This window comes from Triturus cristatus, chromosome 7, assembly GCF_964204655.1.
Source record: "Triturus cristatus chromosome 7, aTriCri1.1, whole genome shotgun sequence".
In the NCBI taxonomy this organism is placed as follows: domain Eukaryota; kingdom Metazoa; phylum Chordata; class Amphibia; order Caudata; family Salamandridae; genus Triturus; species Triturus cristatus.
The window spans coordinates 38,589,873-38,616,432 of NC_140590.1; the positions used below are offsets into that span (position 1 = coordinate 38,589,873).

The 26,560-nt window shown below is 53.9% G+C and overlaps 1 protein-coding gene across 4 annotated transcripts in view; it reads left to right on the forward strand.

Annotated features, from left to right (window-relative positions):
- The window catches only part of LIPE (lipase E, hormone sensitive type), a 414,723-nt gene that overhangs the window by 65,151 nt on the left and 323,012 nt on the right, over positions 1–26,560 (forward strand). For all 4 annotated transcript variants that reach the window (XM_085615566.1, XM_085615568.1, XM_085615569.1 and 1 more), the window contains exon 2: positions 2,732–2,882. In XM_085615566.1, the coding sequence (XP_085471692.1) occupies positions 2,843–2,882 (40 nt within the window). In that variant the 5' untranslated portion in view covers positions 2,732–2,842. The remainder of the gene's footprint in view (positions 1–2,731; positions 2,883–26,560) is intronic.

Below are 26,560 nucleotides of genomic sequence, written 5' to 3' on the forward strand. Positions count from 1 at the left end.
AATGGCCTTGCATCTTCTTTCACCCTGCCCTTGAATGTCCGTGCCTCTTTCACCCTGCCCTTGAATGTCCTTACCTCTTCCTTCACCCTGCCCTTGATTGTCCTTGCCTCTTCTTTCACCCTGCCCTTGAATGTCCGTACCTCTTCCTTTCCCCTACCCTTGAATGTCTGTGCATGTTTTTGCCCTGCCCTTGAATGTTTTTGCCTCTTCTTTCAGTCTGCCCTTGAATGTCCTTGCCTCTTTCACCCTGCCCTTAAATGTCCTCGCCTCTTCCTTCACCCTGCCCTTGAATGTCCGTGCCTCTTCTTTCACCCTGCCCTTGAATGTCCGTGCCTCTTCCTTCACCCTACCCTAGAATCTCCGTGCATGTTTTTGCCCTGCCCTTGAATGTTTTTGCCTCTTCTTTCAGCCTGCCCTTGAATGTCCTTGCCTCGTTTACCCTGCCCTTGAATGTCCTCGCCTCTTCTTTCACCCTGCCCTTGCCTTTTCTTTCAATCTGCCCTTGAATGCCCTTGACTGTTTCACCCTGCCCTTGAATGTCCTTGCCTCTTTCACCGTACCCTTGAATGCACTTGCCTCTTTCACTCTTCCTGCACCCTGCCCTTCAATGCCCTTCGCTCTTCTGTCAACCTGCTCTTGAATGCCCTGCCTCTTTTACCCTGCCCTTGAATGTCCTTGCATTTTTCACCCTGCCCTTTAATGTCCTTGCCTCTTCCTTCACCCTGCCCTTGAATGTCGTTACCTCTTCTTTCACCCTGCCCTTGAAATTCCTTGCCTCTTCCTTCATCCTACCCTAGAATGTCCGTGCATCTTTTCGCCCTGCCCTTGAATGTCCTTGCCTCTTTCACCCTGCCCTTGAATGTCCTCGCCTCTTCTTTCACCCTGCCCTTGACTCTTCTTTCAGTCTGCCCTTGAATGCCCTTGATTTTTTTACCCTGCCGTTGAAAGTCCTTGCATCTTTCACCCTGCCCTTGAATGCACTTGACTCTTCCTGCACCCTGCCCTTCAATGCCCTTCACTCTTCCTTCACCCTACCCTTGAATGTCCTTGCATTTTTCACCCTGCCCTTGAATTTCCTTGCCTCTTCCTTCTCCCTGCCCTTGAATATCCTTGCATTCTTTCATGCTGCTCTTGAATGTACCTTGTTTTCTTTCACCCTGCCCTTGAATGTCCTTGCCTCTTCTTTCACCGTGCCCTTGAATGTCCTTGCCTCTTTCACCCTGCCCTTGAATGTTCTTGCATTTGTTCACCCTGCCCTTGAATGTTCTTGGCTCTCCCTTCACGCTGCCCTTGAATGCCCTTGCCTCTTCTGTCACCCTGCCCTTGAATGTCCTTGCCGCTTTCCTCTCCCTGCCCTTGAATGCCCTTGCCACTTATTTCACCCTGCCGTTGAATGTCCTTGCCTCTCTCACCCTGCCCTTGAATGTCCTTGCCTCTTTCACCCTGCCCTTGAATGCCCTTGTCTCTTTCACCCTGCCCTTGAATGTCCTTGCCTCTGTCACTCTGTCTTTGAATGTCCTTGCCTCTTTCACCCTGCCCTTGAATGCCCTTGCTTTGGTTCAGCCTGCCCTTGAAAGTCCTTGCCTCTTCTTTCACTCTGCCCCGCGCAAGTCTCGGAAAATCATATATTTTTTTTACTAGACCTGCAGGTCGAGTAACTTTAATAATCTACTCAACCTAAATGCAATATTCTTCACCTGTATGCATCAGATTGTGTGGTCATTGGCAGATCTCTTGTTTTACAGAGTCATTTTTAGCTTCATTCTCACATATGAGTTCACCTTCAAATATGTGAGTTCAGCATTTCTGCTGTACAAAACAAAAGTATTTTTTTTAAATTAAATAGACTAAACGTTTGCTCCATGTGCAATAAGAATCTAGTTCACATAGGCGACACATGATCCCTGACTTGCCTCTCAGTTTACTGTCAGCATTGTAATCAAGGCAGGGGCAGGAATGATTCTAACTTCATGTTTAAACACTCACTTTTAATAAATATATTACAGAAGCATGATGTAAATCATTGTCATTTACAGCTACTAAATTTCCAAGAAATGGCCAAAAACCTTCCCTCTACCTTGCAGCTTTACTGATAAAACTATATAGTGTATTAACAATACCCTGTGAAAATTGTGTTTTAGGAAGCATATTTATCATTTGCATATCACAGTAACGTGTTCTGATTTGTTTTTCATCCTATTGAAATATTTTTTTCATCACAGCAGTACTAAAAATGGGCTTTCACAATCACTGAAATATATTTTGAAATGTTTGTACAGTTGACTTGTTAGCTATTTAAATGTGTGTTAGGAAAAACATCCTTTCATTTCACACTTCGTACAGCAAGTCAAACAGTTCACTTTACAGATTCCAGGAACTCTGCAGTCAGAGAAGGAAAACTAATTGTAAACTGACTTCTAACCTCTGCCTCTGAACACAGAGCAAATGTCACTAGATAAAAACAAGATTCAAAGGCATCTCTTTTGCTCCTTCACTTTCTGTTCTTTGTCAACTCGCCAGGACGTGCGAGTAGGTCCTAAACATAGCTCAATTTGATCAAATCTGACTCGCTATAGCGAGTGGGCGAGTAGATTTTTCAGGACCTGCCTCGTGCGCTCACCTTCATACCTACTCTGTTCTTGTCACGTAGTGCTACCTCACTTCCAGGTTATGCTTGCTTCTAACATCCCAGCTACGGTGTCCTGTAACAGGGTCTTGTTTCTTTCTGCAGGGGAGCTCTCATCAGATGCCCTTGGTACTGTAGGCTGGTAGCCTGGCATCGGGACAGATGAGAGGGTCCTTGTCGCCTTCGGTGGGAGTTGCTGGTGGTGGGTAAGCCACGATGGAGCTGGAAACCGACCCTCCACCGCGAGGGAGAGCAGGTACTGACCCGCACTTCAGTGAAAGGGGATATGTGTGTGTTTCTTGTGAGTAAAATGTAGTGTTTCATCTGAGAGATCAAGCACATGTCTAATTAGGCCTCTGAGATTGGTGTACAATTTCTTTGAAGGCGCAGAGTGTTGTGTATGACATGCTCAGCCTGTGGTGGGTACGAGAGACATATCTGAGATCCCTTTTCAGCCAGCTCGGGTGTGTTATTATATCATTATTCAATGTGACCAGCTCTGCCATCCCAAGCAGCCCTTGCTAGCCCTCAAGCTGTGGAGGATTCTCCTGTACACCAGCACCTGTGGTTACTCTTGTACAATAGTGTTGGATTCCTGATCAATTCATGGCAAAGGCACGCAGTTGTGTTTTCACATTGTTGCGGAACCTCAGGCAGCATAAGCAATGTTTGACATGTTTCTTGTAAAATGTTCACTCTCTTCATTTGTTTGTTAGGTTCATTATATCTATATGTGTAGTATTTTTATAGCTCAAACCGCTGGGTCATAGACAAAGATGCCGTCTACCTGTGATTAAAGGGGTAGGTGGTTTGTGAACAAGACATAGACCGACCCCCTAGCATTTTGCAGCTTTTAGTGCACATTTCGTGGCAAAAGAAGCAACATTTGCGGCCCAAAACCTCAAAATTCACTGCCTTTTTGCAGTGGGCAAAGAATGTGCCCACCACAAAAATATCAAAGGCTTGTGCTCTGTCACTGCTGGAGACTGTGCTCTGTCACTGCTGGAGACTGTGCTCTGTCACTGCTGGAGACTGTGCTCTGTCACTGCTGGAGACTGTGCTCTGTCACTGCTAGAGACTGTGCTCTGTCACTGCTGGAGACTGTGCTCTGTCACTGCTGGAGACTGTGCTCTGTCACTGCTGGAGACTGTGCTGAGTCACTGCTGGAGACTGTGCTCTGTCACTGCTGGAGACTGTGCTCTGTCACTGCTGGAGACTGTGCTCTGTCACTGCTGGAGACTGTGCTCTGTCACTGCTGGAGACTGTGCTGAGTCACTGCTGGAGACTGTGCTCTGTCACTGCTGGAGACTGTGCTCTGTCACTGCTGGAGACTGTGCTCTGTCACTGCTGGAGACTGTGCCATGTCACTGCTGGAGACTGTGCTCTGTCACTGCTGGAGACTGTGCTCTGTCACTGCTGGAGACTGTGCTCTGTCGCTGCTGGAGGCTGTGCTCTGTCGCTGCTGGAGACTGTGCTCTGTCACTGCTGGAGACTGTGCCCTGTCACTGCTGGAGACTGTGCCATGTCACTGCTGGAGACCGTGCTCTGTCACTGCTGGAGACTGTGCTCTGTCACTGCTGGAGACTGTGCTCTGTCACTGCTGGAGACTGTGCTCTGTCACTGCTGGAGACTGTGCTCTGTCACTGCTGGAGACTGTGCTCTGTCGCTGCTGGAGACTGTGCTCTGTCGCTGCTGGAGACCGTGCTCTGTCACTGCTGGAGACTGTGCTCTGTCACTGCTGGAGACTGTGCTCTGTCACTGCTGGAGACTGTGCTCTGTCACTGCTGGAGACTGTGCTCTGTCACTGCTGGAGACTGTGCTCTGTCACTGCTGGAGACTGTGCTCTGTCGCTGCTGGAGACTGTGCTCTGTCACTGCTGGAGACTGTGCTCTGTCACTGCTGGAGACTGTGCTCTGTCACTGCTGGAGACTGTGCTCTGTCACTGCTGGAGGCTGTGCTATGTCACTGCTGGAGACTGTGCTCTGTCACTGCTGGAGACTGTGCTCTGTCGCTGCTGGAGACTGTGCTCTGTCACTGCTGGAGACTGTGCTGAGTCACTGCTGGAGACTGTGCTCTGTCACTGCTGGAGACTGTGCTCTGTCACTGCTGGAGACTGTGCTGAGTCACTGCTGGAGACTGTGCTCTGTCACTGCTGGAGACTGTGCTCTGTCGCTGCTGGAGACTGTGCTCTGTCACTGCTGGAGACTGTGCTGTGTCACTGCTGGAGACTGTGCTGTGTCACTGCTGGAGACAGTGCTCTGTCACTGCTGGAGACTGTGCTCTGTCACTGCTGGAGACTGTGCTCTGTCACTGCTGGAGACTGTGCTCTGTCACTGCTGGAGACTGTGCTATGTCACTGCTGGAGACTGTGCTCTGTCACTGCTGGAGACTGTGCTCTGTCACTGCTGGAGACTGTGCTCTGTCACTGCTGGAGACTGTGCTGTGTCACTGCTGGAGACTGTGCTGTGTCACTGCTGGAGACTGTGCTGTGTCACTGCTGGAGACTGTGCTGTGTCACTGCTGGAGACTGTGCTCTGTCACTGCTGGAGACTGTGCTGTGTCACTGCTGGAGACTGTGCTGTGTCACTGCTGGAGACTGTGCTGTGTCACTGCTGGAGACTGTGCTGTGTCACTGCTGGAGACTGTGCTGTGTCACTGCTGGAGACTGTGCTCTGTCACTGCTGGAGACTGTGCCATGTCACTGCTGGAGACTGTGCTCTGTCACTGCTGGAGACTGTGCTCTGTCACTGCTGGAGACTGTGCTGTGTCACTGCTGGAGACTGTGCTGTGTCACTGCTGGAGACTGTGCTCTGTCACTGCTGGAGACTGTGCTCTGTCACTGCTGGAGACTGTGCTCTGTCACTGCTGGAGACTGTGCTGTGTCACTGCTGGAGACTGTGCTCTGTCACTGCTGGAGACTGTGCTCTGTCACTGCTGGAGACTGTGCCATGTCACAGTCTGTAACATTGCAGAGTCCCCAGCAACCCAGTGCTTGGAATCTGAGGGTGTCTAATGTCAAAGAGAGCAGATTACAATAAGAAAACCTGCTCCTTTTGTCATCAGACAGCCTGTGCGTGCAGGGCAGCAGGGGTGGGGGAGAGTGGCGGCAGAGAAGGTTGAGGGTAGGTTAAAAAAACAATATGAGACATGTGTGAGGTTAGGGGTTGGTCCGCAGGGGGCACACACACGTGTGAGGCGCAGGCTCAGATGTGCGCTAGGTGCATTTGAAAGGCAGGCAGCAGAGGCATTAGACACTGCTGCTGCCAGCTGGCATGTGGCTCACCCTCTCTTTTACTAGCTCAGTGGCAGCACTGAGCCAGTAAAGAGAGGGTGAACAGCATTTTTTAATAGACTTTTGTAAAAATTGCTGCATTTTTACCAAAGTGCATATTTCGCGTTTTTTTTGCAAATCGTGAAATGCTGTGGATCTGCATAGACTGTTACTACCCTGTGGTGTAGTGTTCTTTAAAGGGGTGCATCTTCAGATAAGTGACGTGATTCAGAATCTTCCAGCTTGGACCCTTGGACTCGGTGTTTCCATCTGTGCTGACCTGATCCTGAACCTAAAGTTCTGTTTCACAGCAGGAGTTCTTGTATTTGAGGTGGGTTTTGGAGTAACCTAGAGCTTCTTTTACTCATTTTTTTTCTCAATTCTTTCAGCCCCATCTCGGCTCCCTGGTGCTGGGGCCCCTCGGCCTCTGGTCCTGGTCAGATGCAGACATCAGTGCCAGGCCTGGTCCTCCTGGTATTAGAGTTCAGCCGTAAATCTGGAGCTCTGGCCCCCTGGTTCCCGGTGTGAAGCAGACCTTGGTGGCAAGCCCTGGCCTCAGCCCCATCTCGGCTCCCTGGTGCTGTGGCCCCTCGGCCTCTGGTCACGGTCTGAGGCACATGTCAGTGCTAGGCCTAGTCCTCCTGGTATTAGAGTTCAGCAGTAACCCTGGAGCTCTGGCCCCTGGTTCCTGGTGTGATGCAGACCTTGGGGGCAAGCCTTGGCTTCAGCCCCACCTCGCCTCCCTGGTGCAGGGCTTCAGTGTATCCGATGATTCTCTGGTGCTTGTGATATTTATTCGATGCCTTCTGTAATTCCAGACCTGCTCGCAGTGCAGTCTGTGGCTGCTGCCCTGCAGGTGAGCTCTGTCCTCAGAAGGATGCTCACTGCCCAATACTGACCAAACTGGAGCTTCTGGGACGGCATACATTGTACTCACTGGGGTCATCAAAGTATAGAAGCATCTCTGTGTAACCTTGTTTGTTCTTTGCTAAACAGAGGGGAGCGAAAGTGCTTTTCAATCATGCCTATATTATGTAAAAATGTGAATGGACACTTCTGAGTGCTGCCATCAGGCCACAAGTCAAGGGCTCCACAGAGATCTGCTAAACTTGTCCCGGTGTAATTTTCAGACATCAGGACCCATTCAGCAGCCCCTGCACGTTTTCTGCTTTCATTCCGAGCAGCAAGGTGCAGGCGGTGAGGGGGCTTACGGAGATGCAATGGAGGGAAACAAAGGCCCACAGCTTACCACTTCACAGAGACTTGAGAGGCAGCTTTTGACTTTGTTCACTCCTTGTATATAAGACATATGTGTGCACTATAAGAATGTCAGGTGTGGTGTTCTGGTCGAGTATTAACTCAAATAACAATTTAAATACCACTATTTTGTTTTATTTATTTTATAGCGCTATAGTGCTACTCATCCATGCCTCTCTACGGACACCAAGACCATACCCTAGGACAGTGGAGATAGTCCCTCATCCACCCCTCCCAGGTCTCCCTACAGACATCCAGGCCATACTCTAGGACAGTGGAGATAGTCATCGGCGCCTCCCAAGGCCTCCCTAGAGATGCCCAGACCATACCCAGGACAGGCGAGACCCTCATCTGCGCCTCCTCAGGTCTCCCTACAGACACCCAGGCCATACTCTAGGACAGTGGAGAAAGTCATCCGCGCCTCATAAAGGCCTCCCTAGCGATACCCAGGCCATACCCTAGGACAGTGGAGACAATCATCCGCGCCTGGCATGGATGCAAATTCAGGACGGTAAGTGTAAAAATTCAGGACAGAGGGTCAAAATTCAGGACAAAAACTCAGGACAGAAGGTCGCAATTGAGGACAAAACTTTGGGACAAAAAGTATGTTTTACAGACACATCAGAGGAAGTTGCGCGATAGTATTAAAGTACGTAAATAGATAACCAATCAAGTACAAATCAAAATAAGTTTTATATTAGGTTGAGACAATCGTGCACTTCACGGTTTTTCGGTATGCGTGCAGCTTTGAGCAACTGTGCAGGTCTTTTTGTGGAATTTCATATGATAATAATCTATTTATATGATTACTGCACTGGGTTGTCCAGTCTGATATTTTGTTTACAACTCTTGGTTGTGAGCAGGCATGTTTGGTGAGAGAAGTGCTCAGGAAGATCCGCTCGGATGGACTTTGTAAGTAGCATCTCATATCTGAGTGCCATTGTGAGATATAAAGCGGCACGCATAGGTGAAGTAAAGGGAAGATTGCTGTGATTAACCCACTATAGGGAACGCATTATGGGTGTTCAGCAAGTGGATATTAAAATATGGAATCTGACTTTGCATATGGGGGCATCGCAGAGAGTTGCAAAAGCTGACAGAAGTCACAAAGGTTCTTTTCCCTGTAGCTTTCTAAAAGAATGCACTGTCAATACACTAGTACATCATTTATTTCTGAAGCCTTGCCTATTGCTACACACAATATACATCTCAAGCACAGCTCATGGCCCTATGAGGCTCTCCCTAAAATCTTACACCTAAAACAAAACATGCAAACATTTACAATTACTAGTGTAACATTCAAGTAGCAGTTGGGTGTCACTCAAAATGTCATCTATTAATTCTTTCATCCATCATTTAGTCTTTCACCATTCATTCTGTCCTTCCATCTATGTGCCCATCCAAAACCAAACCTTTTTAACCATTTGCACACCTGTCCATCATCTATCCTTCCATCCATCATTTCACTTATCCATCCATCCACCCATCCATCCATTCACTCAGCCATCCAACCATTTACCCTTTCACCCAAGCAAACCTTTCACTCATCCATTCGATCTTCCACCCATCCATCCATTCAATCATTTACCCTTTCACCCATCCAGCCATCCTTTCACCATCTCATCCATCCACCCAGTCACTCATCCGTCTACCCATTCACTCATCCAGTCTTTCTTCCAGCTCTCTACCCTCCCTTTCACTTATGTATACATTCTTTCACTCATCTAGCTTTACATTCTTCTTTTCACTCATCCGTTTGCCCATCCATTCTGTCAATCATTCATCCATGCTATCGTTCATCCATCCATCCTCCCTTTCTCTCTCCATTCCCCTTTCACTTAGCAACTCATCCTTCACCCATCCACCCATTCATCGAGTTGCAGAAGGAAGAGGCCCATCAACAACTTTACCCACACTGCAGTTCCTAAAGCAAAGGGTGGGGGAGGGTTCACTATGCCCCTGCACATAGGCAATCTGAAAACTTGGAAGTCATGAGTCATGCATGATGCAAAGTGCTAGGACACGCTAGATGAATGTGACATGGTGTTCTTTCCAGGACTTTAAGGTGGATGAAAAAACTGGGGGTCTCTCCAAGGGGCGTGTCTGATGGAATTAAGGGTGTAGCTTAAAACACCTCACCTTAAAACAAGCCAGGACTATTGGCTTTATCAATGGATGTTAGTTGCATAAAATAAATAAAAAAGCTGCAAATATGTCTTCGTTTTATATAATAATAAAAATGCTTCAACTCTGAAATGATGAGACTGCGTAAGAACTATAACCTCTTCTTTTTAACTTTGTACGTTTGTTTTGTACATTTTAACCCTAACAGAATGCCCAGCCGTAGACGGACATAAGGAAAGCAGATGCACACCTTATTTTACAATGTGCTCTTATTTTGCTCTTTTGTCCTGTTTGCGTGTAGACTGGGACCGTGCCTCACCTCATGGCACGTGTATAAATTGAAGCAATAATTGCAGCATCTCTGTGCTGCTTAACCAATCGCACAGCTTCAAAAGAAATAGCTTACAAACTTTTCACAGTTCCAATTCTTTTTAATTCTTGAGTGTTCACAGTTCATTCAACTTGACTGGTTTAATTCACGATAAAACTGTCGAAACTCCCATTGCTTCACATGAGGTGGTTGTGCCAATCCAGGCCTCTTACTATATCGCGTACGGGACATGTAATTCATGAAGCACATTATAATTTTCTTAATCCCAATGCATTTCGGGCCCTCTTATTTGGCCCTTCTTCAGGGGAAGCTGTTAAAATTTAAACATGACATAAAGACCCACTTTGCCCCTGCACATAGGGAATCTGAAAACTTGGAAGTCATGAGTCATGCATGATGCAAAGTACCAGGACGCTAGATGAATGTGACATGGTGTTGTTTCCAGGACTTTAAGTGGGATGAGAAAACTAGGGGTCTCTCCAAGGGGCGTGTCTGATGGAATTAAGGGTGTAGCTTAAAACATCTCACCTTAAAACAAGCCAGGACTATTGGCTTTATCAATGGATGTTAGTTGCATAAAATAAATAAAAAAGCTGCAAATATGTATTCGTTTTATATAATAATAAAAATGCATCAAATCTGAAATGATGAGACTGCGTAAGAACTATAACCTCTTCTTTTTAACTTTGTACGTTTGTTTTGTACATTTTAACCCTAACCGAATGCCCAGCCGTAGACGGAGGCTGGAGGAGGACCACCCCATGCTGTAACACCCCAAACTGGCCCATTGTCATTCTGTATGTGACAATCAGCTGAAGACAGAATGACAGTGGGCGGGTGGGGCTGCTCCTATGCTCCCATGATGAGTGGGAGGCGGCCCCATCGGGGAGCTGAGGCCTCTTGCAGGGGAACAGCTCTGTTCCCTGCCAGACCCAAAATTACGGACAAAAGGCGTCCGTAAAAAGGATCCTCACTGACAAAGGACGTGAGGTCCAAATTATGGACGGTCCGTGAAATTTACGGAGGGTTGGTCACCCTACCCCAAGGCCTCCCTAGAGACCCCCAGGCCATACCCTAGGACAGTGAAGACAATCATCCGCGCCTCCCAGGTCTCCCTACAGATACCCATTCCATACCCACCCTAGGGCAGTGGAGACAATCATCCGCGCCTCCCCAGGTCTCCCTACAGACACTCAGGCCATACTCAGGACAGGTGAGACCCTCATCTGTGCCTCCCCAGGTCTCCCTACAGACACCCAGGCCGTACCCTGACCAGGTGAGACCCTCATCCGCGCCTCCCCAGGTCTCCCTACAGACACTTACCCCATGCCCAGGACAGGTGAGACCCTCATCCGCGCCTCTCCGTTCTCCCTACAGACACTCAGGCCATACACAAGACAGGTGAGACCCCCATCTGCACCTCTCAGGTCTCCCTACAGACACTCAGGCCATACCCAGGACAGGTGAGCCCGCCATCCGCGCCTCCCCAGGTTTCCCTACAGACACCCATGACATACCCAGGACAGGTGAGACCCTCAGCCACGCTGCCCCAGGTCTCCCTACAGACACCCAGACCGTATCCGTGCCAGGTGAGACTCCCATCCGCACCTCCCAGGTCTCCCTACAGGCACCCATGCCATACCCAAGACAGGTGAGACCCTCATCCGCGCCTCCCCAGGTCTCCCTACAGACACCTACCCCATGCCCAGGACAGGTGAGACCCTCATCCGCGCCTCCCCAGGTCTACCTGCAGACAGCCATTCCACACCCACCCTAGGACAGTGGAGACCGTCATCCGCAACTCCCAGGTCTCCCTACAGACAACTACGCCATACCCAGGACCAGTGAGAACCTCATTCTCGCCTCCCAGGTCTCCCTACAGACACTTACTCCATACCCAAGACAGGTGAGACCCTCATCCACGCCTCCCCAGGTCTCCCTACAGACACCTACGCCATACCCAGGACAGGTGAGACCCTCATCCACGTCTCCCCAGGTCTCCCTACAGACACCTACCCCATACCCAGGACAGCTGAGACCCTCATCCGCGTATCCCCAGGTCTCCCTACAGACACCTACCCCATGCCCAGGACAGGTGATACCCTCATCCGCGCCTCCCCAGGTCTCCCTACTGACACCCAGTCCGTACCTGTGTCAGGTGAGACACCCATCCGCGCCTCCCAGGTCTCTCTACAGGCACCCAGGCTATTCCCAGGACAGGTGAGACCCTCATCCGCGCCTCCCCATGTCTCCCTACAGACACCTACACCATACCCAGGACAGGTGGAACCCTCATCCGCGCCTCCCCAGGTCTCCCTACAGACACCTACGCCATACCCAGGACAGGTGAGACCCTCATCCGCGCCTCCCCAGGTCTTCCTACAGACACCTACGCCATACCCAGGACAGGTGAGAGCCTCATCGGCGCCTCCCCAGGTCTCCCTACAGACACCCATGCCCTACGCTGGCCAGGTGAGACCCTCATCCGTGCCTCCCCAGGTCTCCCTACAGACACCCATGACATACCCAGGACAGGTGAGTTCGTCATCCGTGCCTCCCCAAGTCTCCCTACAGACACCTACACCATACCCGGGACAGGTGAGACCCTAATCTGCGCCTCCCCAGGTCTACCTACAGACACCCCAGGACAGGAGAGACCCTCATCCGTGCCTCCCCAGGTCTCCCTACAGAAAGCCAGGCCATACCCGTGACAGGTGAAACCCTCATCCACGCCTCCTCAGGTTTCCCTAGAGATGCCGAGGCCATACCCAGGACAGGTGAAACCCTCATCCGCGCCTCCCCAGGTCTCCCTGCAGACACCCATTCCATACCCATGACGGGTGACACCCCCATCTGCTCCTCCCAGGTCTCCCTACAGACACCAATGCCATACCCAGGACAGGTGAGACCCTCATCCGCACCTCCCCAGGTCTACCTACAGACACCCATACCATACCCAGGACAGGACAGGTGAGACCCTCATCCGTGCCTCCCCAGGTCTCCCTACAGACACCTACGCCATACCCAGGACTGGTGAGACCCTCAATCGCGCCTCCCCAGGTCTCCCTACAGACACCTACGCCACACCCAGGACAGGAGAGACCCTCATCCGTGCCTCCCCAGGTCTCCCTACAGACACCTACGCCACACCCAGGACAGGAGAGACCCTCATCCGTGCCTCCCCAGGTCTACCTACAGACACCCATACCATACCCAGGACAGGTGAGACCCTCATCCGTGCCTCCCCAGGTCTCCCTACAGACACCTACGCCATACCCAGGACAGGTGAGACCCTCATCCGTGCCTCCCCAGGTCTCCCTACAGACACCTACGCCATACCCAGGACTGGTGAGACCCTCAATCGCGCCTCCCCAGGTCTCCCTACAGACACCTACGCCACACCCAGGACAGGAGAGACCCTCATCCGTGCCTCCCCAGGTCTACCTACAGACACTCAGACCATACTCAGGACAGGTGAGACCCTCATCCGCGCCTCCTAGGCCTCCCCACAGACACTTACGCCATACCCAGGACAGGTGAGACCCTCATCCGTGCCTCCCCAGGTCTCCCTACAGACACTCAGGCCATACTCAGGACAGGTGAGACCCCTATATGCGCCTCCCAGGTCTCCCTACAGGCACCCATGCCATACCCAGGACAGGTGAGACCCTCATCCGTGCCTCCTCAGGTCACACTACAGACACCTACCCCATGCCCAGGACAGGTGAGACCCTCATCTGCGCCTCCCCAGGTCTCCCTACAGACACCCAGGCCGTACACTGGCCAGGTGAGTCCCTCATCCGCACCTCCCCAGGTCTTCCTACAGACACCTACCCTATGCCCAGGGCAGCTGAGACCCTCATCCGTGTCTCCCCAGGTCTCCCTACAGACACTCAGGCCATGCCCAGGACAGGTGAGACCCTCATACGCGCCTGCCCAGGTATCCCTACACACACCTACGCCACACGCTGGACAGCTGAGACCCTCATTCACGCCTCCCCATGTCTCCCTACAGATACTCAGGCCATACCCAGACAGGAGAGACCCTCATCCGCATCTCCCAGGTCTCCCTACAGACACCTACACCATACCTAGGACAAGTGAGACCCTCATCTTCGACTCCCAGGTCTCCCTACAGACACGCCATACCCAGGACTGGGTCAGACCCTCATCCACGCCTCCCCAGGTCTCCCTACAGACACCTACCCCATGCCCAGGACAGCTGAGGCCCTCATCTGCGTCTCCCCAGGTCTCCCTACAGACACTCCGCACATACCCAGGACAGGTGAGACCCTCATCTGTGTCTCCCCAGGTCTCCCTACAGACACCTACCCCATGCCCAGGACAGCTGAGGCCCTCATCTGCGTCTCCCCAAGTCTTCCTACAGACATCCATGCCATACCCAGGACAGGTGAGACCCTCATCTTCGCCTCCCCAGGTCTCCCTACAGACACCCATGCCATACCCAGGACAGGTGAGACCCTCATCCGCGCCTCCTCAGGTCTCCCTAGAGACACCCATGCCACACCCAGGACAGGTGAGACCCTCATCCGCGCCTCCCCAGGTCTCCCTACAGACACCCAGCCCGTACCCATGAAAGGTGAGAACCCCATCCGCACCTCCTAGGTCTCCCTACAGGCACCCAGGCCATACCCGTGACAGGTGAGACCCTCATCCGCGCCTACCCAGGTCTCCCTACAGACACCCATGCCATACCAAGGACAGGTGAGACCCTCATCCGCGCCTACCCAGGTCTCCCTACAGACACCCAGGCCGGGTAAAGGAGGGGCAGGAGTGGGCAGGGTTAGTTTCTCCTCTGGTGATGTCACAAGAGCTCGAGACAGCTGAGAAGGGAGGTGGGCCAAGGAATGCCGTCAGCCATGACGTTATTAAGTGACAACATCCTTGTCTACGAGTGCGTGAGCACAGAGTATTTTTTTTCCACTTCCTGGAGATGGCCGAGAAGGCCAATATGCGCTGTTCTTCCAGACCTAAAAACATCTTTCTGAGACATTTTACTAGCAAAGGCAGAGTCAAAATCATTAGACCATGACGTGCTAATGGCCAAAAAGCAGTCCCTTGTGAACATACTCTGACCTCCCGAGCCTTCTCTGCAGGTCGAAAACTGTCTTCATATTGCTTCTCAGGCGCAGCTCCCCGAGGGCTGCTCCGTGGCGTGCAGCGCTATGGGGACCTGGGGTGGTGGAATAAACGTGATATCTGTATGCAGCAGCGGTTCCGCTTTTCCCCACTGGGTGGCGGTGTGGAGCCAGGCCTGGCTCTCACGCCAGTCTCATGTTCCCAGTGAAGTTCCATTATTAAAGGCTCAGCTCACTTTCTGTCCTGTAACTCTATATCCCAATTCAACCAAGATTTTATTTCTTTATTTTTTTCTTCTTCGTTCCATTGCGTGTACCTTTACGATATAGATTTTCAGAATTTGCCAAATTACAAGGTAGCTCTTCCTCTGGTACCTGTAAGAAGACACAGAACCCTCCTATTTGTTTCAGTTCAGTCTTTTTGGAGGTTAGGAAACTATTTCCAGGAACGTAAGTGTTTTTCAGTGACAGACAACGTGACAACAAGTCACTAGCATCTCATGGTGGTAGCGACTTCGAGCAGTCACTGGCGTCTCAGGGTGGTAGCGAGGGCGAGCAGTCAATGGCGTCTCAGGGTGGTAGTGAGGGTGAGCAGTCAACGGCGTCTCAGGGTGGTAGCGAGGGTGAGCAGTCCCAGAGTCTCATGGAGGGAGTGAGGGTGAGCAGTCACTGGCATCTCAGGGTGGTAGCGAGGGTGAGCAGTCACTGGCATCTCAGGGTGGTAGCGAGGGTGAGTAGTCACCGGCATCTTGGGGAGGTATTGAGGGTGAGCAGTCACCGGCGTCTACGGGTGGTAGCGAGGGTGAGCAGTCCCAGAGTCTCATGGAGGGAGTGAGGGTGACCAGTCACCGGCGTCTCAGGGTGGTAGCGAGGGTGAACAGTCCCAGAGTCTCATGGAAGGAGTGAGGGTGAGCAGTCACCGGCGTCTCAGGGTGGTAGCGAGGGTGAGCAGTCCCAGAGTCTCATGGAGGGAGTGAGGGTGAGCAGTCACTGGCATCTCAGGGTGGTAGCGAGGGTGAGCAGTCACCGGCATCCCAGGGAGGTAGCGAGGGCGAGCAGTCACCGGCACCTCGGGGAGGTATTGAGGGCGAGCAGTGACTGGCGTCTCAGGGTGGTAGCGAGGGTGAGCAGTCCCAGAGTCTCATGGAGGGAGTGAGGGTGAGCAGTCACCGGCGTCTACGGGTGGTAGCGAGGGTGAGCAGTCCCAGAGTCTCATGGAGGGAGTGAGTGAGGGTGAGCAGTCACCGGCGTCTCAGGGTGGTAGCGAGGGTGAGCAGTCCTAGAGTCTCATGGAGGCAGTGAGGGTGAGCAGTCACCGGCGTCTCAGGGTGGTAGCGAGGGTGAGCAGTCCCAGAGTCTCATGGAAGGAGTGAGGGTGAGCAGTCACCGGCGTCTCAGGGTGGTAGCGAGGGTGAGCAGTCCTAGAGTCTCATGGAGGCAGTGAGGGTGAGCAGTCACCGGCGTCTCAGGGTGGTAGCGAGGGTGAGCAGTCCCAGAGTCTCTTGGAGGGAGTGAGGGTGAGCAGTCACTGGCATCTCAGGGTGGTAGCGAGGGTGAGCAGTCACCGGCATCCCAGGGAGGTAGCGAGGGCGAGCAGTCACCGGCACCTCGGGGATGTATTGAGGGCGAGCAGTGACTGGCGTCTCAGGGTGGTAGCGAGGGTGAGCAGTCCCAGAGTCTCATGGAGGGAGTGAGGGTGAGCAGTCACCGGCGTCTACGGGTGGTAGCGAGGGTGAGCAGTCCCAGAGTCTCATGGAGGGAGTGAGTGAGGGTGAGCAGTCACCGGTGTCTCAGGGTGGTAGCGAGGGTGAGCAGTCTTAGAGTCTCATGGAGGCAGTGAGGGTGAGCAGTCACCGGCGTCTCAGGGTGGTAGCGAGGGTGAGCAGTCCCAGAGTCTCATGGAGGGAGTGAGGGTGAGCAGTCACCGGCGTCTCAGGGTGGTAGCAAGGGTGAGCAGTCCCAGAGTCTCATGGAGGAAGTGAGTGTGAGCAGTCACCGGCGTCTCATGGTGGTAGCAAGGGTGAGCAGTCCCAGAGTCTCATGGAGGGAGTGAGGGTGAGCAGTCACCGGCGTCTCAGGGTGGTAGCGAGGGTGAGCAGTCAATGGCGTCTCAGGGTGGTAGTGAGGGTGAGCAGTCAACGGCGTCTCAGGGTGGTAGCGAGGGTGAGCAGTCCCAGAGTCTCATGGAGGGAGTGAGGGTGAGCAGTCACTGGCATCTCAGGGTGGTAGCGAGGGTGAGCAGTCACTGGCATCTCAGGGTGGTAGCGAGGGTGAGTAGTCACCGGCATCTTGGGGAGGTATTGAGGGTGAGCAGTCACCGGCGTCTACGGGTGGTAGCGAGGGTGAGCAGTCCCAGAGTCTCATGGAGGGAGTGAGGGTGACCAGTCACCGGCGTCTCAGGGTGGTAGCGAGGGTGAACAGTCCCAGAGTCTCATGGAAGGAGTGAGGGTGAGCAGTCACCGGCGTCTCAGGGTGGTAGCGAGGGTGAGCAGTCCCAGAGTCTCATGGAGGGAGTGAGGGTGAGCAGTCACTGGCATCTCAGGGTGGTAGCGAGGGTGAGCAGTCACCGGCATCCCAGGGAGGTAGCGAGGGCGAGCAGTCACCGGCACCTCGGGGAGGTATTGAGGGCGAGCAGTGACTGGCGTCTCAGGGTGGTAGCGAGGGTGAGCAGTCCCAGAGTCTCATGGAGGGAGTGAGGGTGAGCAGTCACCGGCGTCTACGGGTGGTAGCGAGGGTGAGCAGTCCCAGAGTCTCATGGAGGGAGTGAGTGAGGGTGAGCAGTCACCGGCGTCTCAGGGTGGTAGCGAGGGTGAGCAGTCCTAGAGTCTCATGGAGGCAGTGAGGGTGAGCAGTCACCGGCGTCTCAGGGTGGTAGCGAGGGTGAGCAGTCCCAGAGTCTCATGGAAGGAGTGAGGGTGAGCAGTCACCGGCGTCTCAGGGTGGTAGCGAGGGTGAGCAGTCCTAGAGTCTCATGGAGGCAGTGAGGGTGAGCAGTCACCGGCGTCTCAGGGTGGTAGCGAGGGTGAGCAGTCCCAGAGTCTCATGGAAGGAGTGAGGGTGAGCAGTCACCGGCGTCTCAGGGTGGTAGCGAGGGTGAGCAGTCCCAGAGTCTCATGGAGGGAGTGAGGGTGAGCAGTCACTGGCATCTCAGGGTGGTAGCGAGGGTGAGCAGTCACCGGCATCCCAGGGAGGTAGCGAGGGCGAGCAGTCACCGGCACCTCGGGGATGTATTGAGGGCGAGCAGTGACTGGCGTCTCAGGGTGGTAGCGAGGGTGAGCAGTCCCAGAGTCTCATGGAGGGAGTGAGGGTGAGCAGTCACCGGCGTCTACGGGTGGTAGCGAGGGTGAGCAGTCCCAGAGTCTCATGGAGGGAGTGAGTGAGGGTGAGCAGTCACCGGTGTCTCAGGGTGGTAGCGAGGGTGAGCAGTCTTAGAGTCTCATGGAGGCAGTGAGGGTGAGCAGTCACCGGCGTCTCAGGGTGGTAGCGAGGGTGAGCAGTCCCAGAGTCTCATGGAGGGAGTGAGGGTGAGCAGTCACCGGCGTCTCAGGGTGGTAGCAAGGGTGAGCAGTCCCAGAGTCTCATGGAGGAAGTGAGTGTGAGCAGTCACCGGCGTCTCATGGTGGTAGCAAGGGTGAGCAGTCCCAGAGTCTCATGGAGGGAGTGAGGGTGAGCAGTCACCGGCGTCTCAGGGTGGTAGCGAGGGTGAGCAGTCAATGGCGTCTCAGGGTGGTAGTGAGGGTGAGCAGTCAACGGCGTCTCAGGGTGGTAGCGAGGGTGAGCAGTCCCAGAGTCTCATGGAGGGAGTGAGGGTGAGCAGTCACTGGCATCTCAGGGTGGTAGCGAGGGTGAGCAGTCACTGGCATCTCAGGGTGGTAGCGAGGGTGAGTAGTCACCGGCATCTTGGGGAGGTATTGAGGGTGAGCAGTCACCGGCGTCTACGGGTGGTAGCGAGGGTGAGCAGTCCCAGAGTCTCATGGAGGGAGTGAGGGTGACCAGTCACCGGCGTCTCAGGGTGGTAGCGAGGGTGAACAGTCCCAGAGTCTCATGGAAGGAGTGAGGGTGAGCAGTCACCGGCGTCTCAGGGTGGTAGCGAGGGTGAGCAGTCCCAGAGTCTCATGGAGGGAGTGAGGGTGAGCAGTCACTGGCATCTCAGGGTGGTAGCGAGGGTGAGCAGTCACCGGCATCCCAGGGAGGTAGCGAGGGCGAGCAGTCACCGGCACCTCGGGGAGGTATTGAGGGCGAGCAGTGACTGGCGTCTCAGGGTGGTAGCGAGGGTGAGCAGTCCCAGAGTCTCATGGAGGGAGTGAGGGTGAGCAGTCACCGGCGTCTACGGGTGGTAGCGAGGGTGAGCAGTCCCAGAGTCTCATGGAGGGAGTGAGTGAGGGTGAGCAGTCACCGGCGTCTCAGGGTGGTAGCGAGGGTGAGCAGTCCTAGAGTCTCATGGAGGCAGTGAGGGTGAGCAGTCACCGGCGTCTCAGGGTGGTAGCGAGGGTGAGCAGTCCCAGAGTCTCATGGAAGGAGTGAGGGTGAGCAGTCACCGGCGTCTCAGGGTGGTAGCGAGGGTGAGCAGTCCTAGAGTCTCATGGAGGCAGTGAGGGTGAGCAGTCACCGGCGTCTCAGGGTGGTAGCGAGGGTGAGCAGTCCCAGAGTCTCATGGAAGGAGTGAGGGTGAGCAGTCACCGGCGTCTCAGGGTGGTAGCGAGGGTGAGCAGTCCCAGAGTCTCATGGAGGGAGTGAGGGTGAGCAGTCACTGGCATCTCAGGGTGGTAGCGAGGGTGAGCAGTCACCGGCATCCCAGGGAGGTAGCGAGGGCGAGCAGTCACCGGCACCTCGGGGATGTATTGAGGGCGAGCAGTGACTGGCGTCTCAGGGTGGTAGCGAGGGTGAGCAGTCCCAGAGTCTCATGGAGGGAGTGAGGGTGAGCAGTCACCGGCGTCTACGGGTGGTAGCGAGGGTGAGCAGTCCCAGAGTCTCATGGAGGGAGTGAGTGAGGGTGAGCAGTCACCGGTGTCTCAGGGTGGTAGCGAGGGTGAGCAGTCTTAGAGTCTCATGGAGGCAGTGAGGGTGAGCAGTCACCGGCGTCTCAGGGTGGTAGCGAGGGTGAGCAGTCCCAGAGTCTCATGGAGGGAGTGAGGGTGAGCAGTCACCGGCGTCTCAGGGTGGTAGCAAGGGTGAGCAGTCCCAGAGTCTCATGGAGGAAGTGAGTGTGAGCAGTCACCGGCGTCTCATGGTGGTAGCAAGGGTGAGCAGTCCCAGAGTCTCATGGAGGGAGTGAGGGTGAGCAGTCACCGGCGTCTCAGGGTGGTAGCGAGGGTGAGCAGTCAATGGCGTCTCAGGGTGGTAGTGAGGGTGAGCAGTCAACGGCGTCTCAGGGTGGTAGCGAGGGTGAGCAGTCCCAGAGTCTCATGGAGGGAGTGAGGGTGAGCAGTCACCGGCGTCTCAGGGTGGTAGCGAGGGTGAGCAGTCAATGGCGTCTCAGGGTAGTAGTGAGGGTGAGCAGTCACCGGCATCTCAGTTATATCAATTACATATGGTGTTAGCACGTTAAGATAAAGTATCTGCTCTTTGTCAAATAGAAAATCCCAAACTATGTATTTTTTATGTTTTTTTAAATCTTGACTGTCAATACTGGCACCTCCACAGTCTGGGAAATGCCCTTTCTTTCTTCCTGTCCTGCTTGCAGCACTCTGAATGAGTTTCAGGACTACCTGTGCATTTGTTTAATGAGTGATATTGCTTATGGATGTCATCCTAGGTGCCTTGCTGGTGGATTGTTCCTGCCCGATGCGAAATGGCCTCACAATTGCAATAAATCATTGTGATATGCATAACAGGGTCACACGTCTGTGACCAAAAAGGCTGTGATTTATGGGCGTTGGGACGCCTCAACTCAAGGATTACTTGAATCTGCCCATTCCCAGTGGCCCATATGGCGCAGACCACATCCTTTTACCAGACACCAGGACAGGGACAGGAGCCCTTTTCCTGCAAAGAGTGCACGCTTGCGGCACCCTCCATGGACCGCAATCCCCTACTCACATAGACAGGATGCTTGGGACACCCTCCATGGACAGAAGTCCTCAGCCCACAAAGAGGCCACGCTTGGGACACCGTCAATGGACAAAAGTACTCTGCCATCAAAGAGGTACGCTTGGGACACCGGCCATGGCCCACAATCCTCTACCCACATAGGCGGGACGCTTGGGACACCGTCCATGGACAGAAATTCTCTATCCACAGACTCGGGACGGTTGGGACACCCTCCATGGACAGAAGTCCTCTTCCCACAAAGAGGGCACGCTTGGGGCACCCTCCATGGATATAAGTCCTCTGCACACAAAAAGGGCATGCTTAAGACACCTTGCATGGACAGAAATAGTCTGCCCACAAAGGGGGCAAGGGCCAGGCACCCTACATAGTCAAAAGTCGAAAGATGGCACGCTTGGGACACCGTCCATGGACAGAAGTACTCTGCCCTCAGAGAGGGCACACTTGGGACACCCTCCATGGGCAGAAGTCCTATGCCCACAAAGAGGGCACACTTGGGGCAACCTCCATGGACAGAAGTCCAAAGATGGCATGCTTGGGACACCGTCCATGGACAGAACTCCACTTCTCACAAAGAAGGCATGCTTGAGACATCCTCCATGGACAAAACTCCTTAGCCCACGAAGAGGGCAAGCTTGGGCACCCTCCATGGACAGACGTCCAAAGATGGTATGCTTGGGACACCCTCCATGGATAGAAGTCCTCTGCCCACAAAGAGGGCAAGCTTGGGGTACCTTACTTGCACAAAAGGCGAAAGATGGAACGCTTGAGACACTGTCCATGGACAGAAGTCCTCTGCCCAGAAAGAGGGTATGACTGGGACACCCTCCATGGACAAAAGTAATTTGCCAACAGAGAGGACACACTTGGGAAACCCTCCACAGACAGACATTATCTGCCCACAAAGAGGGCACGCTTGGGGCACCCTCATGAACAGAAGTCCGAAGAGGGCACGCCTGGGACACCCTCCATGGATAGAAGTCCTCTTTCCACAGATAGGGCATGCTCTCTGCACCTTCCATGGACAGAAGTCCTCTGCCCAAAGAGAGGGCACGCTTGGGACACGCTCCTTGGACAGAAGGCCTCTGCCCACAGAGAAGAAACCCTCCATGGACAGAAGTCCCCTGCCCATAGAGAGGGCACGCTTGGGCACCCTCCATGGACAGAAGTCCACTGCCCACAGAGAGGGCACACATGGGAAAACCTCCATGGACAGAAGTCCACTGCCCACAGAGAGGGCACGCTTGGGTACCCTCCAGGGACAGAAGCCTTCTGCCTATCGGGAAGGCATGCTTTGGACACCCTTTAGGTCGCAGGCATGGACCTCAGACGGTCATGGACAAGCCAGGGCCTCTGCGGGCACGCTTAGATTAGAGCGACGCCAGGCCAGGGCCAAATAAAAGCCAGAGCACTGCCCTCAGAGCAAGGGGACACCCCATACACCGCCTCACCAACACCCCCAAATCCAGTGTCCCATCAGCCACTGCCTGCCATTCAGGATTGCTTCTTATGCTCAAACTCGCTTCCTCCCTGAGACGCCAGTGACTGCTCGTCCTCGCTACCACCCTGAGACCCCGGTGACTGCTCGCCCACGCTACCACCCTAAGTGAAAACTGGCTGCAGAAAATAGGTTCCAAAGGCTGCAGAGGGGCTCTGCTCATTCAGGTGCACCCTCTCACATAAAACCCAGCACCCTGCCTTCAGGATTGATAAGGCCTGCCATAGGGTTGACTGATAGGTTTATATGTGCAGTGATTTAGAATAGATATAGTGAACCTATATCTAAGTAAGGGGTGCATGCACCATCTTACACAGGCTGCAGTAGCAGACCTGTGGTGTCATTTTGAATGGCCTCTCAGGGGTGGCACAATACATGCTTCAGCCCCTGGGAGGCCTCTGGGGTACCTATGCCCTGGGTACATAGTAAACCATATACTAGGGACTGATAAGGGTACCCCAGTATCCAATCTGGAATGTACCTAAAGTACATGCAATCAATTCAGTGGGGAAAGCAGCTAGACTGGGGTCCTGGATAGCAGTGAGAGAAGTCTGCACTGCTGCTTTCTGTGCCGGTGTTTGTGTAAGTTGTGTGTGTGTTTGTGTGTGTGTTTGAGAGAGAGAGGACTGCACTGCTGCTCTGAGCTGTTCTGTGTGTGTGTGTGTGAGTGTGTGAGAGCGAGAGAGAGAGAGAGCGAGGTCTGCACTGCTGCTTCCTGTGCTGTTCTGTGTGTGTGTGTGTGTATGCGTGCGTGTGTGTGTGTGTGTGTGTGAGAGAGAGAGAGAGAGAGAGAAGTCTGCACTGCTACTGTCTGTGCTGTCTGTTCTATGTGTCAATAAAGATTGTGCTGCTGTTGTCTGTGCTGTTCTGTGTGTGTGTGTGTGTGTGTGTGTGTGTGTGTGTGTGTGAGAGAGAGAGACTAGTCTGCACTGCCACTTCCTGTGCTGTTCTGTGTGTGTGGGGGAAGTATGTGGTGCTGTCTGTTGTGTGTGTTTGTGTGTGTAAGAGCGATGTCTGCACTGCTGCTGTCAGTTCTGTTCCATGTGTGAGTAAAGCTTGTGCTGCTGTTGTCTGTGCTGTTCTGTGTGTGTGTGTGTGTAAGAGAGAGAGAGACTAGTCTGCACTGCTGCTTCCTGTGCTGTTCTGCGTGTGAGAGAAGTGTGTGGTGCTGGCTGTTCTGTGTGTGTGTGAGAGAGAGAGAGAGAGAGAGAGAGATGTCTGCACTGCTGCTGTCTGTTCTGTTCTATGTGTGAGTAAAGCTTGTGCTGCGACTGTCTGTGCTGTTGTGTTTGTGTGTGAAGTCTGCACTGCCGCTTCCTATGCTGTTCTGTGTGTGAGGGAAGCTTGTGTTGCTGATGTCTCTGCTGTTCTGTGTGAGGGAGGCTTGTGCTGTTCCTGTGTGCGAGAGAAGTCTGCACTGCTGGTGTCTGTGCTGTTCTGTATGTGAGGGAAGTGTGTGGTGCTGTCTGCTCTGTGTGTGTGTGTGTGAGAGAGAGAGGGGTCTGCACTGCTGCTGTCTGTTCTATGTGTGAGTAAAGCTTGTGCTGCTTTTTGCTGTGCTCTTCTGTGTGTGGGAAGCTTGTGGTGCTGTCTGTGCTGTTCTGTGTGTGTGTGTGTGTGTGTGTGTGTGTGTGTGCGTGTGTGCGCGAGAGAGAGAAGTCTACACTGCTGCTTTCTGTGCTGTTCTGTGTGTGAGGGAAGCTTGTGTTGCTGGTGTCAGTGATGTTAGGTGTGTGAGGGGCGCTTGTGCTGCTGATGTTTGTGCTCCTCTGTGTGTGAGGAAGCCTGTGCTCCTGATGTGTGTGTTGCTCGAGAGTACCTTTTCACCATGCACAGCCTGAAACGCCTGGCTTTGTCAGTGCATGCTTTACTCGCGCAGTCTGTTGTGTTTCGCACTGTGGAGGGGTCGCGGCGGGGGCTCTGCCCTGTTTCAGCCTTTCACATGCAGCCGACAAGCAGGAACTGCAGGCTTCCTGTGTACAGAGAAGAGGTCACGGGGCCAGCTGCCCTTCCTGACCCAGCCTTGGGGGGCTGGAAGCAGGAGTAACCCAGGAGCTGGACACGGAGGTGAGCACAGGGGTCTGGGTCGCTGTGGGTCCTGGGGGGGGGGGGGCAGCGGGGAGGATAGAGGGTGCTGTACCTGCACTACTGTGGTGTGGTCGTCGCCGGGCTGGGGGTGGTCTGTCCGCTGTAGTACAGTGCGGGCGCAGGCAATAGGCCCCCTTGTGTCTCCCTGACTGTAGAATGAGCTGTGTTCTCTTGGGCACACTGCTAGCCAGATGTGCTGTGTGCTCTTGGGCACACTGCTAGCCAGATGTGCTGTGCGCTCTTGGGCACACTGCTGGCCGGACGTGCTGTGTTCTCTTGGACACACTGCTGGTCTGCTGGCGTGTGGAGGCGTCAGTTGGCTCCGAAAGCGGGGTGCGGTGGGCTGTGGAGAGGGAGACAGCCGTCTCTGGAGAGGCGGGGGGGGGGGGCTGTTGGCTGTGAAGAGGGCAGCATGTTGCCGTATAGATCGTGATCTGGGCGATGAGCTGTGTCACTTGTGGAGACAGGCATCGCCGTGATGGGTGTGTACGACTGTGAACGCAGAGATGCAGGCTGTGGCCATGAAGAAGAGGGGTGTCTGCCTGTCCATGGATGTGTTTGGGTGAGAGGGGTGTCTGCCTGTCCAGAGATGTGTTCGGCTGAGGAGGGATGTCTGCCTGTCCAGGGATGTGTTCGGGTGAGGAGTGATGTCTGCCTGTCCAGGGATGTGTTTGGTGTAAAAAGATGTGGGGTGTCTGCCTGTCCAGAGATGTGTTAAATGTGGAGAGATGTGGGGTGTCTGCTTGTCCAGGGATGTGTTTGCTGTGGAGAGATGTGGAGTGTCTGCCTGTCCAGGGATTATTTTTGCTGTGGAGGGATGTGGGGTGTCTGCCTGTCCAGGAATGTGTGTGGTGTGGAGAGATGTGGGGTGTCTGCCTGTCCAGGGATGTGTTTGGTGTAAAAAGATGTGGGGTGTCTGCCTGTCCAGAGATGTGTTTAATGTGGAGAGATGTGGGGTGTCTGCCTGTCCAGGGATGTGTTTGCTGTGGAGTGATGTGGAGTGTCTGCCTGTCCAGGGAGTATTATTGCTGTGGAGGGATGTGGTGTGTCTGCCTGTCCAGGAATGTGTGTGGTGTGGAGAGATGTGGGGTGTCTACCTGTCCAGGGATGTGTTTGGTGTGGAGAGATGTGGGGTGTCTGCCTGTCCAGGGATGTGTGTGGTGTGGAGAGATGTGGAGTGTCTGCCTGTCCAGGGATTATTTTTGCTGTGGAGGGATGTGGTGTGTCTGCCTGTCCAGGAATGTGTGTGGTGTGGAGAGATGTGGGGTGTGTGCCTGTCCAGGGATGTGTTTGGTGTGGAGAGATGTGGGGTGTCTGCCTGTCCAGGGATGTGTGTGGTGTGGAGAGATGTGGGGTGTCTGCCTGTCCAAGGATGTATTTGGTGTGGAGAGATGTGGAGTGTCTACCTGTCCAGGGATGTGTTTGGTGTGGAGAGATGTGGGGTGTCTACCTGTCCAGGGATGTGTGTGGTGTGGAGAGATGTGGGGGTGTCTGCCTGTCCAGGGATGTGTGTGGTGTGGAGAGATGTGGGGTGTTTGCCTGTCCAGGAATGTGTTTGGTGTGGAGAGATTGTGGCGCCTGCCTGTCCAGGGATGTGTTTGGTGTGAGAGATGTGGGGTGTCTGCCTGTCCAGGGATGTGTGTGGGTGGAGAGATGTGGGGTGTCTGTCTGTCCAGGGATGTGTTTGGTGTGAAAAGATGTGGGGTGTCTGCCTGTCCAGAGATGTGTTTAATGTGGAGAGATGTGGGGTGTCTGCCTGTCCAGGGATGTGTTTGCTGTGGAGAGATGTGGAGTGTCTGCCTGTCCAGGGATTATTTTTGCTGTGGAGGGATGTGGTGTGTCTGCCTGTCCAGGAATGTGTGTGGTGTGGAGAGATGTGGGGTGTCTGCCTGTCTAGGGATGTGTTTGGTGTGGAGAGATGTGGAGAGATGTGGGGTGTCTGCCTGTCCAAGGATGTGTGTGGTGTGGAAAGATGTGGGGTGTCTGCCTATCCAGGGATGTGTTTGGTGTGGAGAGATGTGGAGTGTCTACCTGTCCAGGGATGTGTTTGGTGTGGAGAGATGTGGGGTGTCTACCTGTCCAGGGATGTGTGTGGTGTGGAGAGATGTGGGGGTGTCTGCCTGTCCAGGGATGTGTGTGGTGTGGAGAGATGTGGGGTGTTTGCCTGTCCAGGAATGTGTTTGGTGTGGAGAGATGGGGGTGTCTGCCTGTCTAGGGA